Here is a 14133-nt window from a genome sequence, read left to right on the forward strand (position 1 = left end):
ACTTAGAAACTAGAGTTCAAATCAACAAGGAAAAGCGACTTTTGGTTTGTAATTAGATATTTGGTCGCTACATTGTTTGCTTACACATTCTCTCTTATCCAAACTCCAACCACCCCGGTACTCTTTCTCTTCCTGCTCTCCCCTCCCTGTCCTCATTTGGTTCAGCATAAACTACTCTTCACAAATTAAACAATGTGCATATTAGGAGTTAACTAAGCAAATTACCAAACACATAATTACCTGGAGATAAGTAAAACCAAATTCAAAACCAAAATAACTACTTCGCTCTCATCGAAGACACTTAGTGCAAACATCTAACATATATATATCTCGAGAAATGAAGAGAAAAGAGACATGATGAATGTGAGGTATGGTAAACAATAGAGATAGTGAGAACATTGGGGTGTATGTTGAACGTCTGCACTGTTTGAGTCTCATATGTATTACATGAGTGTACACTACTTGAAAGATAAGTGATATGTGATGTGACGAAAAAAAATAGAGATAGAGAAAAAAAAATGTTTCAAAGATGTATCCAATATTTAGTGATATAACTATCTTTATAAACATCATTTTCAGTTCTAGAACGTGGAGTAGTTTTTTTTCCCCTTCATGTTGCTTATTCAATTCTCCCTGTTGCAATTCCCATGCTTCTTTAAATCAAACCTTCTTTCCCACTTCTCTCCCAAGCTAGGGAGGAAAGAAAGAAAGAGATTCAAAATTCCATCATTTCTTTTCTCCCCAACATGAAGAATGGTAACACAAAACTCATCCTCCTCCACCCTTACATCCAAAAGCAAGGAACCTCAAATCGCTTATGGCTTCTAGCTTTCATTTCATTCTTCACCCTTGCCTTCCTTGCCACCTTAATCTACACAAGAGAGTCCACCTCTGCCATCACCGCCGCCGCCTCTGCCTCCTCCCCTGTTTCAGGTTTCAGCAGCACACCTTTACCCTCCATTGTAATCAACACTCTCCTCCACTATGCCTCAAAATCAAACGACACCTACCACATGCCTTACTCAGATATCAAACCAATCTCCGACGTGCTCAGAAAGTGCTCCACACCCTGCAATTTCCTCATCTTTGGCCTCACCCAAGAGACCCTCCTCTGGAAAGCCCTGAACCACAATGGCAGAACCGTCTTCATCGACGAAAACCGCTACTACGCCGCATATTTCGAAGAAAAGCACCCAGAGATTGACGCCTATGATGTTCAGTACACCACCAAGAGAAGTGAGATGAAGGAGCTCATAGCCATGGCAAAAGAACAGGTAAAAAATGAGTGCAGGCCAGTGCAGAATCTTCTGTTTTCAGAGTGCAGGCTTGGGCTCAATGACCTTCCCAATCATGTATATGAGGTGGATTGGGATGTCATCTTGGTGGATGGACCCCGGGGTGACTGGCCTGATGCTCCTGGCAGAATGTCGGCGATCTTCACCGCGGGCGTTCTCGCCAGGAGCAAGAAGGGTGGGAATCCAAAGACACATGTGTTTGTGCATGACTTCTGTGGAAAAGTTGAGAAGACTTGTGGGAATGAGTTTTTGTGCAAAGGGAATTTAGTGGAGGCAACTGGGACTTTGGGACACTATGTGCTTGAAAAAATGGATGAAAGTAGCGTTCATTATTGTAAGAATCACTCATCATCTTCAGGAACTGCTTCATCATCTTAATTACTATCAGCTAGCTTTGTTAAAAATCATCCTATTCCTGATCATAATTGGTCTATAGTCCATCGGGGTATTTATGATCCTTTTGAGTTTTGATTGTTACATTGGGTTACTTCTTGAGCTTGTAAAAAATAATTCTTTCATTTGGTGGGACTGGAAATTCTAGTTTCTTCAATGTACCCAAGCTTCCAAAATTTCAGATGAGGATTCTGATTACAAAATAGAATAAGCTGGTGTATTAGGTTGTAAATTTGTAATGCCATGGAAAACAATATAGGATAAGGTGTGCATATATGGTACAATAATTTGTAAGTATTCTTTTTTGAGAAATTAAATAAACCTTAATTGTAATGTGAACATATAATACCGTCAGATCAAGGAGTTGAAGTAGGTATACACAAACTAACTGCACAACTTCATATACATCAATTTAGTGACAGATACTGATCAAGAAGAAAATGGCGTGAGCGACTTTGAAAAAGGAGCTATATTTAATTTGTCACTCTTAGGAGGCAGGTGTGAATATGATTATTAGTTAATTGACTCTGCCCTCTCAGTAATCTCCATGAATGTTTTAACTTTTAACCTCTTCCATCTTGGATTTGTTAATTAAATTAGGCTTAAATAAGTTTTTCGTCCCTAATATTTACGAAATGCTTGGCATTGGTCCCTCGCCGGAGTAAAGGTGGGTTTTAGTCCCTAACCTTTGTCAAAAAGTTTGGTTTTGATCCCTCCGGAGCTCTAGGTCAACGCCGGAGCTCCGGTGGCCCATGTGGCATGGCCACGTGGGATTAGTGAGCTGACATGGAATTTGTTTTTCTTTTCATTTAAAAAACCTAATTAATTTTTAAAAAAGAAAATGTTTAAAATTCTAAAAAATAAAAAAAATAACTTAATTTATTTAACTTTAATCACTAATCAAATCTTTAATTTTAGTCCTAATTTTTTTAACTCTAATCCTTCTTCATCATCTTCAACCATCATCCTCTGCTTAAAAAAGATCACCTTCACCATCTTTATAAAGAAAAGAGAGAGTAAAAGCAAGAAAATACAAACCACAACACACAGTTACAAGGAAGGAAATAGCTAAAGGGTAAAGATGAAAAAGATCCAATTGCAAAAGCAACCACCCAAACAAGATTCCCACACACAACCAGCAAACAAATGCAAAATCCCTCCTGGCACCCAAACCAGAACTTGTCCCTCAGTAAGTGAAGCACACCCACAGTTTGCAACAAGCAAAACGAAATAGAATGGGAGTTCAAGCAATTAATTACGAGGAGAACAAAACCATCAAATTTAGAGAGAGGAAAGAAAAAGAGTGAGTGGTGGGGGATTAGAACCAGCAAACCCAGATTGTAACAGAAAACCCAAATTGAAAAAGCAAACCCAGCATTCCCAGATGAAGAAAACCCATAAACCCAAATGAAGATCCCAGATGAAGAACCCATCAAACCATTTTAACCAGCAAACCTAGAAACCCAAGAACTACCAAAACCCCAACTTAGAAAACCCAGATCGGGAGAGGTAGAGTGAAGAAAAATGGCACCGATTTCTTCAACAACCACAACCGAAATTCAGAAAGATGAACATATTTGAGGAAAAGGCTGGAGGAGGGTACTCGAACATATCTGCACTTTCAATTCCAAAATCCTAATTTTCTCTCATCTCCTATTCATTCCCCTTCCATCCACCATCGTCGTTTCTCAACAATTAATTACCCATTCAATCATTGAGACCAATAATTACAGTTCAAAAACTCAAACTTTTTCTGAAGTAGTTCAATACCCATCTCTCAATTTTTCGAAACCAAATCGCCGTCACACATGGAGATGGAAGATCGAGCCCCTGTCTGTCGAGGTTGTGCCCGTCGGGGTTGAGTTCGTGGTCGCTGGAGAGGATGATGAATTGGAGGAAAGTTGGAGGCTTTTGGGGGTTAGATCCATTGGAGGTTGCAGGCTCTGACAGAGAATGCTGAGATGAAGAAGATTCAAGATTTGTGTTGAATTTCCCATTTTTAATGTATTTATTTAAATAATATATGTAATTAATTAGGGAGGTTAATTAGGCACATTAAATATTGAGATTTAATTTTTTTTTAATATTTTAAATGAAAAATAAAAACTAATTCCACGTCAGCTCACTAATCCCACGTGGCCATGCCACATGGGCTACCGGAGCTCCGGCGTTGACCCAGAGCTCCGGAGGGACCAAAACCAAACATTTTGACAAAGGTTAGGGATTAAAACCCACATTTACTCCGGCGAGGGACCAATGCCAAGCATTTCGTAAAGTTTGTATTTTATAAGTTTTTTTACTGTAAACTTACGACAACCCTAACTATCGGTATATTTAAATGATTGTGTAATCAACGACGGTCTAGGTTGTGCGTAACTTGACAAGTAAAAAAAATGGGCATCGATTATTGCAATTGAAGCCGTCAATAATTTTTAAAAAATTAAAATTGTCGGCAGCTAATAACTTGTTTGCTTTTGAAAATTATATCATGGATTATTACCGATCATCCCTAGCCTATAACAATTTATAAGTATCTTACAAAGAACCAATAGAAACCTATAAATAGGTGTTCGCGAAACCTTATACTAACATATCAATAGATAATATGTAACCTATAAATAAGCATTTCCGACCCAAATATATTCGAAATGCATGTAATGATCTGGGCTTAAAACATATCAATATTGGTCCTTCAGTCTGTTTATATAAGTGGGCTAGCTATATTGACAAAAAAATAGGTTGGCGTTTCTTTTTTTAATTTTTTTTCCAATGGACCAAAAAGTTCATAGTTGACTAAAAAAGAAGACAAGATTGTAGAAAAAATCTGGTTGACCAAAAGTAGAAGCAAAGAACAAAAAGCTAGCTGATCTTTGTTATTAAATTAATCGATAATTTTTTTAGAATCAATATTTAAACAAAGAATTAATCAATAAATCTTCACAAAGTATTTTGAAAAAAAAATTCCACAAAGTGAAATCTTAGGAGGCCGAGACTGAATCTACATAGCAATTAACCTCAGCCCTATACACTTAAGTGAATATGTCATTTTTACCTATCTTGTCTTAACTCATATATAATAAAACCTACTTTCCCAATTTACCCTCAACTTCCCAATTTCTTCGCAACTTCTCCCCACTCACATAACCTCTCCGTTCTATTTACAAAGTGTCTTCCAAACGCACCACCCCCTCCTTGGTCAGTGATAGTGGGCCTTTATATGGTACGCGAAGTCGGTCTGTGAATTTATCTAACTCCCATAAAATTGAGGTTGGGTGTGCCCTCACATAACCAAATCAATCATACCATCCAATTTCTTGACAACCTATTTCTTATAGTAGGTCAACAGAGTCTATGAAGAAAAAGTTAGGAAAAAGGGAATTTTGTGTGAGAGATCTTTCAACCTTGTCTGGTTTATTCACATGGAGAGAAGAGATATGTTCTAAATGTGTGATCCACTTACTTATTCATAACTCTTCAATTTGAGCAGAAAGTTGATGACTATGGCTTATTTCATTTTTCCTTATATGCCCTTTAATATTGAGGTTAAAAATCGATAGAAATGATTTTGCTTACGGCTAATAAATTGTTTATCTTATATGTCATATAAAAATGACATTTGATAAAAAATAATTTTTTTTTGTCTCTCAGTTTATCCTCTAAATTTTTTATCTTCTCTTTTTGTCATAATTCATTTCAAACAACCTTCAAGTTATTTTTCCTTATATGCCCTGTATGTATTTTTCTTTTTCTTTCTTCTCTCTCTTTCTCTCCTAAAACATACAACGGGTTAAGTTTCAGGTGATCTCTAATGTGGACCACTTTTAAAATAGTCTAATTTTAGACCACTTTTTTTAATCTGCTATAACAGGTCAACACATCTTTTTTTAAAGAAATTTAATATATGACAAATTTTTAATGATATTTTTTCTTTAAAAAAATAATGTGTTGACCTTCTATACTCGGTCAAAGTAGGTGGTGTAAAATTACACCACCTAAAAATGGTGCATATTAAATTCTCCCTAACTTTTATCACTAGGAAAACTATATGTTATGTTATCAAAGCGTTTATAACTTTTACTTCTAGTCTAGTACATGCTCTGAATTGAACTGGTAAGAAGAATATTTCTTTGTTTGCAAGCATGTGGAGCTGGCAACCCGTGATTTTGACAGATTACAGCTTACCACCTGCATTTTTTCTTCCGTCTTTGAATTTCTCTTAGCAAATCAAACAAAGCCCCTGTATCTTCATGTAATTACCTTAAAACATAGTAAGAAACACCACAGAATCTCTGTGGTATAATTTTGTACACTTCTTCCAAACATTTCCGTAGAAACTGGTTATGATCAGTTGGAGGAATTTGGAAGCGAACAACATTGTTTTATTATAGTGTAGAGATAGTTGGCCACATTCTAAAGGAACACCTATTGTCATTTCATTTGAGTCCATTGAGTTTGTAACTGAAGCAACCCACCAACCTGGTTGGTGACATGAAAATTCTCATTGCTTTTTTGTTTTCTTTTTTCCGCAATGTCAAACTGAAAAAGTCTCTTATTATTTGCAGCAAATTATTTAATACACCACCACCAACACTTTTGCCGGTGACGCATGAGTAACACCTGATGAATACTATATATCACTGTCATTGCATTTGCAGCAAAATGCAAATATATATAAGAACAGTTGATAATTTAAATCACATCTTGCGTTTGAAATAGTCATGGTTGAAGTTGGTGATTTTATAGAGAAACAAGTTTGAATAAGGTCAAATAGAGGCAAAATTTACACATCAAAAGGAAAAAGTAAAGCGTATGAAATAATTTTTGGATGTAATGTACAAATATGGAAAACAAAAAGAGACACGACATAATTGCTTCAATTTAGGCATTTAACCGCTCTAGCTTAATTGTAGGTAGCTTTACAAGATTTTGACAGTTACTGTTTTTTTCTCCCCTCTCCTAATTTTAGAAAAGCATTACAATTTACATGAATGTCGTGAATTAGGAAAAGGAAAAAAATAAAGGAATTTCCATTGTTATGGTCATTGAGAAAAATATGGGAAGTGAGTAAAAAGTGTAGGAGTAAAGTGCAATTTTGGTGTGGCATTACGAATTATAGCAAGAAAACAAATTATAAAAAAATCATTTAGTTACTTTTTGACTTCCTTTGACCTTAGGTCTATCACCATCTATATGTAATTGGAGTTACCAAAATGCTAATATTTGTATCATATTTTAGTTGGATTCGAGTTTAGTTCCGGTCACCATCACGAATTAAATTACATTTTTCGGTACACAAGTTACTTATAGATCACCCACCAATACAATTTTCACAATGACGAAAAAAATTGAACACACAATACTTTAAGAGGAAGAGATTCTTCATTACTAATACAATACAACCGAGTTAATAAGTATTGATGTATCCTATATTAGCTAAGCTACAAGCTCCAGCTTAATACTACTACTACTAGGCCAGTCTCTTTGTAAAACTTCATTTTCTTCTGAATTAATTATCCAAACTGAAAGTTGTTAGAACAATTAAAAAGAGAAGAAGCAAATTAGATTATCCTTAAACCCAAAGTAATGTTAGATGATTAAATCACAGCACCACCAAACCAACCAAAATCCTTCCTTTCCCTTCAAAACGTTACAAACTTCAATTCAAAATTCAAAGCAAACTCAATACATAAACAATAAATACTACCTGCATTTCAATTCACAAACCTTACACACACACAGATGAAGCTCTCGGCGTTGCAGCAGAGCTACCTCAACCGCCGCGCCAACAGCTTCAGAGGAGCACCGCAGTTAGATGGTTCCGGCGACGGCGCCGTCAAGTCGCCGGCAACAATATTCTGGCTCGTCCTCCACGGCGTCTGCTGCCTCATTAGTCTCGTCCTCGGCTTCCGCTTCTCTCGACTCGTCTTCTTCTTCCTCTTCTCCACTTCCGCCACCAACCTCTACACTGTCCCGTTCCGCTCCGGAGGAGCGGACATCACCGTCCCCGTCGACGCTCGCTCGACTCCCGCCGTGAACCGGACTACTGTCGTGGCTAGCAGGGTGGTGGTCGGGCGGCACGGGATCCGAATCCGGCCGTGGCCGCATCCGGATCCGGTGGAGGTGATGAAGGCTCACCGGATAATTGAGAGGGTTCAGAGGGAGCAGAAGGCTTTGTTTGGGGTGAAGAACCCTAGGACGGTGATCGCCGTCACGCCGACCTATGTGCGGACGTTTCAGGCGCTTCACTTGACCGGCGTGATGCACTCGTTGATGCTGGTGCCGTACGATCTGGTGTGGATCGTGGTGGAGGCCGGAGGAGTCACCAATGAAACCGCTTCCATTGTTGCCAAGTCTGGGCTCAGAACCATCCACATTGGCTTCCATCAGAAGATGCCTACTTCATGGGAAGCTCGGCATAAACTCGAGTCTCGTATGCGTCTTCAAGCTTTGAGGTCAACTTTTAGTCATCGAAATTTCAATATCTATCTGCTTTCACTATTGAGTATCATTCTAGATTTTCTAGTTAGTGCCTAAGACACAATCACAAAATCAGTGTTTTTTTGCTTTGATGGTTGTCATTGTCCTTACATGTAATGTTTTGTTATATGGTGGAACAGAATTGTGAGGAAAGAGAAGCTGGATGGAGTTGTGATGTTTGCTGATGATAGTAATATGCATAGTATGGAGTTGTTTGATGAGATTCAGAGGGTGAAATGGATTGGTGCTGTTTCGGTTGGGATACTTCTTCATTCAGCTGATGCGGGCGAGTCTTCGTCAGGGGAGGGGGAAGCTTCCCTGATCCCTGTGCAAGGTCCTGCTTGTAATGCTACGGATAAGTTGGTTGGGTGGCACACTTTTAATTCATTGAGATATACGGGAAGAAGTGCGGTTTATATTGATGACAGGGCGCCTGTGCTGCCCAGAAAGCTTGAGTGGTCTGGGTTTGTGTTGAATTCCAGGTTGCTTTGGAAAGATCTTGGTGATAGACCAGAGTGGATTAAGGATCTTGATGCGGTTGATGAGGGGATAGAGAGTCCACTGTCGTTGGTCAAGAGCACCTCTGCGGTAGAGCCACTTGGGAATTGCGGACGCCAGGTTTTGCTTTGGTGGCTGCGGGTTGAAGCTCGCACTGATAGCAAATTCCCTGCTCGGTGAGTTCTCTCCTCTTGATTTTAGATATTCATTTATGTTGCTCTAAGTTTCATTTTCCAACTGATTTATAACCTTAGGAATAGCTGCATACTTGCATTGATACTTGGGCATCATGAGAAGTAGACTCATGTTCTAGGATGATTCATAGTTGTTCACAACAAAAGTCCTAACGATAGAGCTTAGCTAGTTGGATGCCCCGATAGTAGTCGAAATCAGGGAGGAGGTTGTATATCACAAATCACTAAATTGCAATTTAATCGTAAGATTTAGCAGATTTAGCTATTCTTAAATATATTAACGCATATAAATTCTTATATGCATATAAAATAGCATATAAATTAATAGAAATGTCATACATAAGCACTATAAAATTTAGAAAGCATAAAACATAAACATCCAGCTCAAGTTAGGAAATTTGCGACATTAAAATAAAGAATAGGGAGCTTCAAGCAGAGAAAAGGGAGGAAGAAGAGGCGTCGCAGGGCGTCGCCACCAGTGGCCGTCGTCGCTTCCTGTGGAGCCCTTGGTCGAAGTCGCCTCTGGTTCTGGAGGAGGTGAGACGCAAGTGACTCGTAATGTCGTATGAGAAGCTGTCTCAAACTCGTAAAAATTTTAAGGTTTTTCTCACCTGGTTCCTGCACAAACAGGTCAAAACTCGTTAAATTTTGAATCTTCCTAAATTGTAAAATCTCATCAAATCTCAATTTTGGTCCAATTTAGCGATTTCTGGGTGATTTATCAAGAAAGAGATTTAGCAAGCGATTTAAATCGCTCAGGGGTTGCAGATTGTAAATATTTACCATTTAAATCGTGATTTTTCCTACCATGGATACGTGTGATGAGACTTGCGAGAATCATGCAGATAATCAAACCATCCTTATGCAGCACTTGGTACACTCCTTATTCCTTATAGAGTTGATAGACCGAGCGGATAGCAGAGCTGATTCAGTCGATTGGGACCTAGCCACGCACCCCTATTAATTGTAATAAATGCCCATTGTGGGGGCGATAAATCCAGCCGACCAGTATATCAACGTGATATAACAGTCCAATAGTGTTCCAGCTTAAGATGATCCAGCTAAGATGAAGCACCAGCTAAGATGATCCAGTCCAAACTGAGAAAAGAAGAAGCTAAGAAAGCAAACTGCTGCAAAATTGAGGCAGAATCGTTCTAGATATCGTATACTAGTATATTACTATAGTTGTTAACCATCTAGTAATATTTTTGTGCTGGCTGAGAAACTGAAAGACTCAATGGCAGTGGCTACTAAGTGTGCTTCCCTTCCCTTTTGTGAATATTCGCCTTATATAGATGGATGAGGGAGGGTTCCCACTTCCCATTGCATGCAAGGTTACTGGGTGTAAGTGTTGAAACTCAAAACTGCAATGCAGGGTTGAGGGAGGGTTCCCACTTCCCATTGCATGCATTTTGGTTGTATGATTATCTGGAGTATGTTGGGGTGTAGATTGCAAGCTTTTCAAGTCATCTGGATCTGTCTGAACTGAAAGTACCAAAATTATCACTAGGATGTTGGAGACTTGGAGTACTAGAGAGCTACACTCTATAATTTCAGCCTGCTTAATCAATATAAATTGATTTAATGATTGAATTGATACTAGGAACACCACTAGCACCAAACTGCAGAAAAAATGAATTCCTTTCAGTCCTTGTATTATGTATGAAATCAATAGTAATAAACTAATAATCATGAATTAACTCTTAGTAGTAAGCTTGTGCAATAGCTCCCTACCAGAGGTGCCTTTATTTCCCTAAATTGGTGATTTCATTTCCCATTAAATGCCAGCAATTAAATGACATATCCATGTAAGTTTCTGCCCTTAGATGGACCTCTAGATGAAAGGCCACATAACGCCAAATAGAACAACATGCTGGTGAAGTTAAGTGGAAATTTGTTGGACGTTGGTTAGTTACTAATAGATCATAGACTTGAGCCAGATCATCCCAATTCCCAAGGGTTGTTATGAATGTTTGGATTAGAATCTTTGCATCCTTATCCTAAAATAGTGCATGGATTTATGTATTCTCTAAACTTGTTTATTGCCATATTTTCTGCTCATAACACTGACTTTATGATGCTATTCCATGCAGATGGATCATTGATCCTCCTTTGGACATCACCGTCCCATCAAAACGCACTCCATGGCCAGATGCTCCTCCTGAGCTCCCATCGAATGAAAAAGTGTTCACCGGCACAGAAGAGCAGACGAACAAGCACACTACAAAGATCAAAACAACCAGATCCCGACGCAGTAAAAGTAAGAGAAAGCATGAGACCAAAGTGATTGGTGTGCAAGTCTCTACACATTCTGAACAAAACTGAGATGGGAATTTGCACATCTGAGGAATTTATTGCCTTGTGTATACAAAACTGCTGGCCTTTCGCAACAAGAATTTGGACTTTGATCAAATGAAGAAGCTGATATCTTACTGAAGATGCGTAATTTTTATGGTTGCCAGCACATGTGCATTAGAGTATGAGATTTCACCCATTTTTTCTTTTTACAATTTTTTCTTCTTTATGTTGGGGGTGCCATATACCCGTTCGCTTGAGAGATTGAAAGGTAATGTGATCTTAGTTTTGCAGCAGTTGCTTGCTGCCTTGCAGGAAGTGTATTCAATTTTATTCCATGTTAATAGATATTCTTCTCAATAGTTATACATCTTTGATTCTTTCACACGCAGATTTTCGTTACTTGTAGAGAGGTATATAGTAATAAAAAACTAAGTCCAGAGGTTCTGGATCCTACGAAACAATCCCAAGCAAGTACTATCCACAACAACGATAAATAAATTTCACGTCTTCTTTTTTTCTTTTGCCCAAAGAGATACACAAGGTAAAAGAACAACAAAGTAGTCCCTGGCCCAACCACCCTACATTGTTCTGTTCAGACTTCAGAGTATGATCCCTGTGTTTGACAAAAAAAAACGAGTATGATCCCTGTGCTTCGGGCACACAAGAACTGTGTGCAGGATCAGTGCCATGTGATGAAACGACTGATTGGAGCAATAGTATTTTCTTGTCTTCAATTTCTAACACTTTATTCTCTTGACAGCTAGCTTGTATCAACTCAAGAAAAAATTATTCCAAAACTTCTTACACATTAGTTGAAACCGCTAGAAATGTGTATTTGAGCCACCTATTTTTCTCTCTTCTCCTATATTGGACAACCTATAAATTTATTCTTTTTACACATTTCTCTCTCTTCTCTCTCATAAACCAAAGCGTAAAGAGAGGTGATATTAGTTCTCTCATAACTAGTGTTTTTTACCCATGCGTTGCACGGCGATTAAATTTATTTGAAAGATGAATCAGTAGAAATAAGTTTTAACTTAGTTTAGACTCTTTTTAGTATGTAAAAAAAATATGGAACCGAACATATGATACAAACATGTTGATGAATGAACAACATTAAATATATTAATTTGATGAGGTTGTATAAACCTCACACTGTCAACACTTGAATAGTAATAAGAACAAAGTTTTTAAGGAATGCATTCCATTGAAATTGAAATAAGATAAACATAACAATGACAACGACATGAACGCTTATTAGAAGTTGTAGTCCATGATTAATGATAAAAACTCCATAACCGATCTTATTGTCAATCAAGTAAATTTGAGCTATAGAACCTACAAAGGCAAAAAATTATATAAGAGTAATAATAATTAACCAATACAAATATAAACTATGTATAATTTGAAAATGTTAAACAAACCTTATAAAAGCGTCAATAAACCTTCAAATTAGATGATCAATAAACTGCTTGACATCTTTTTATGCTGTCAAAAATAAAATTAATAACCATATCAGTTTTCCTACTAATGAAATTTAATTTGAAATTATTTGTAAGATAAAAAAGCACTTACATGTCAAATATTATCGAAGACTTCTTGATACACCACGTTGCGTGTAGTGTTAGATACAACTCCTTCGTCATCTATGATGAGCATCTTCAACCATTTTCTAGATTTAACTCTAGAAAGTGTAACATATAGCTGCCTGTGAGTAAAGACATGCCTTAGCAGATACAGTCCAACATGAGATAAAGATTGCCCCTGACTTTTATTTATAGTCATTGCAAAACATAAATTAATTGGGAATTGTCTGCGCTGAAATTTGAATGGAATGTCAGAATTAGATGGAGTTAAACTCATCCTTGGAATAAATGTTGTTTCACCCATTTTGTTTCCATTTAAAACAGTAGCAACAATTATATATTTAGTCAAAGTTTTGACTATCATTCGAGTGCCATTACACAACCCTGCAGCTTGGTCAATGTTTTGAATGAGCATGATCGGGACACCAACTTTTAGTTTAAATGCATGGTTTGGAATTCAAGAGCATTTGAAATCATTTAAGAATTCTGATGTAAACCATTCCGCATTGACACCCGAATCTTCGTCTGACTTTCACAGAGTATCACAACTCAAATATTCTGTTTCATCACCAGGAATCATTGCTAACATAAAGTTGTTGATTTCCTCTACACTTTCAAGTGTTGGTGCAAGGATCGCTCTTTCTTGAAAGAAGGATTTTTTTTTGCAAATTATGCGCAAGTTTCGTATATGCAAAATTAACTAATTCAAGCAACGGTTCCTTACACTGTTCAATAAGAATATCTGGAGGAATCTCAATAAGTGTTTCTTCCTCATCAATTGTTTTAACTGTACCATCTCCCACTTGAAGCAACCAATCTGCAAACTCTTTTATTTCTGCTGCTGAAGAAGTCGATGTAGCATTTTGCAATCTCATATTAACAGTCAACTTCATTACCTTGCAATGCTTCCACAGATATGAAGAATTGATAGCTGAACCGACAATTTAAGAACGGCTTCCTTTGGAAATAACTGGAAGTATTTGTCTAAAGTCGCCTCCTAGTATCACAACTTTACCTCCGAATGGAATGTCATAACCATGGGTAGACTGAGTCTTCATAATGTCATTTAGAGATATGTCTAAAGCTTCAAAGCAATGTTTGTTTAACATAGGTGCCCCATCCTAAATAATTAGGCTTTCTTTTTTCAATAATTCAGCTTTTGGGGAACCTTGACGGAGATTACAGGTTGATATCTCATTTATTGAAATAGGAATAGAAAACGTTGAATGAGCCGTTCTACCTCCAGGTAACAATAGCGATGCAACTCCGCTAGATGCCACATTTAAGATGATAAGGCCCCTTGAACGCAAAGTAGCAGATAATGTATTCCAAACAAATGTTTTTCCAGTTCCTCCAAAACCATATAGAAAAAAAGAATCCACCGTTATCAGA

General features: G+C 37.6%; 2 protein-coding genes across 2 annotated transcripts; both read left to right on the forward strand.

Annotated features, from left to right (window-relative positions):
- Nucleotides 1-649: 649 nt before the first annotated feature.
- Nucleotides 650-2034, forward strand: LOC130740858 (protein IRX15-LIKE-like). The gene has a single exon (XM_057593568.1). It carries the CDS (start codon nucleotides 747-749, stop codon nucleotides 1671-1673), a length of 927 nt encoding a protein of 308 aa, XP_057449551.1. The 5' UTR covers nucleotides 650-746; the 3' UTR covers nucleotides 1674-2034.
- Nucleotides 2035-7264: 5230 nt separating this feature from the next.
- LOC130740859 (beta-1,4-xylosyltransferase IRX14-like) lies at nucleotides 7265-11514 on the forward strand. The gene is made up of 3 exons (XM_057593569.1): nucleotides 7265-8140; nucleotides 8306-8839; nucleotides 10951-11514. The coding sequence occupies exons 1-3, from the start codon at nucleotides 7428-7430 to the stop codon at nucleotides 11180-11182; spliced, it is 1479 nt and encodes a 492-aa protein (XP_057449552.1). The 5' UTR covers nucleotides 7265-7427; the 3' UTR covers nucleotides 11183-11514.
- The last annotated feature ends 2619 nt before the right edge of the window (nucleotides 11515-14133 follow it).

The sequence above is a fragment of the Lotus japonicus genome, chromosome 2, assembly GCF_012489685.1.
Source record: "Lotus japonicus ecotype B-129 chromosome 2, LjGifu_v1.2".
In the NCBI taxonomy this organism is placed as follows: Eukaryota; Viridiplantae; Streptophyta; class Magnoliopsida; order Fabales; family Fabaceae; genus Lotus; species Lotus japonicus.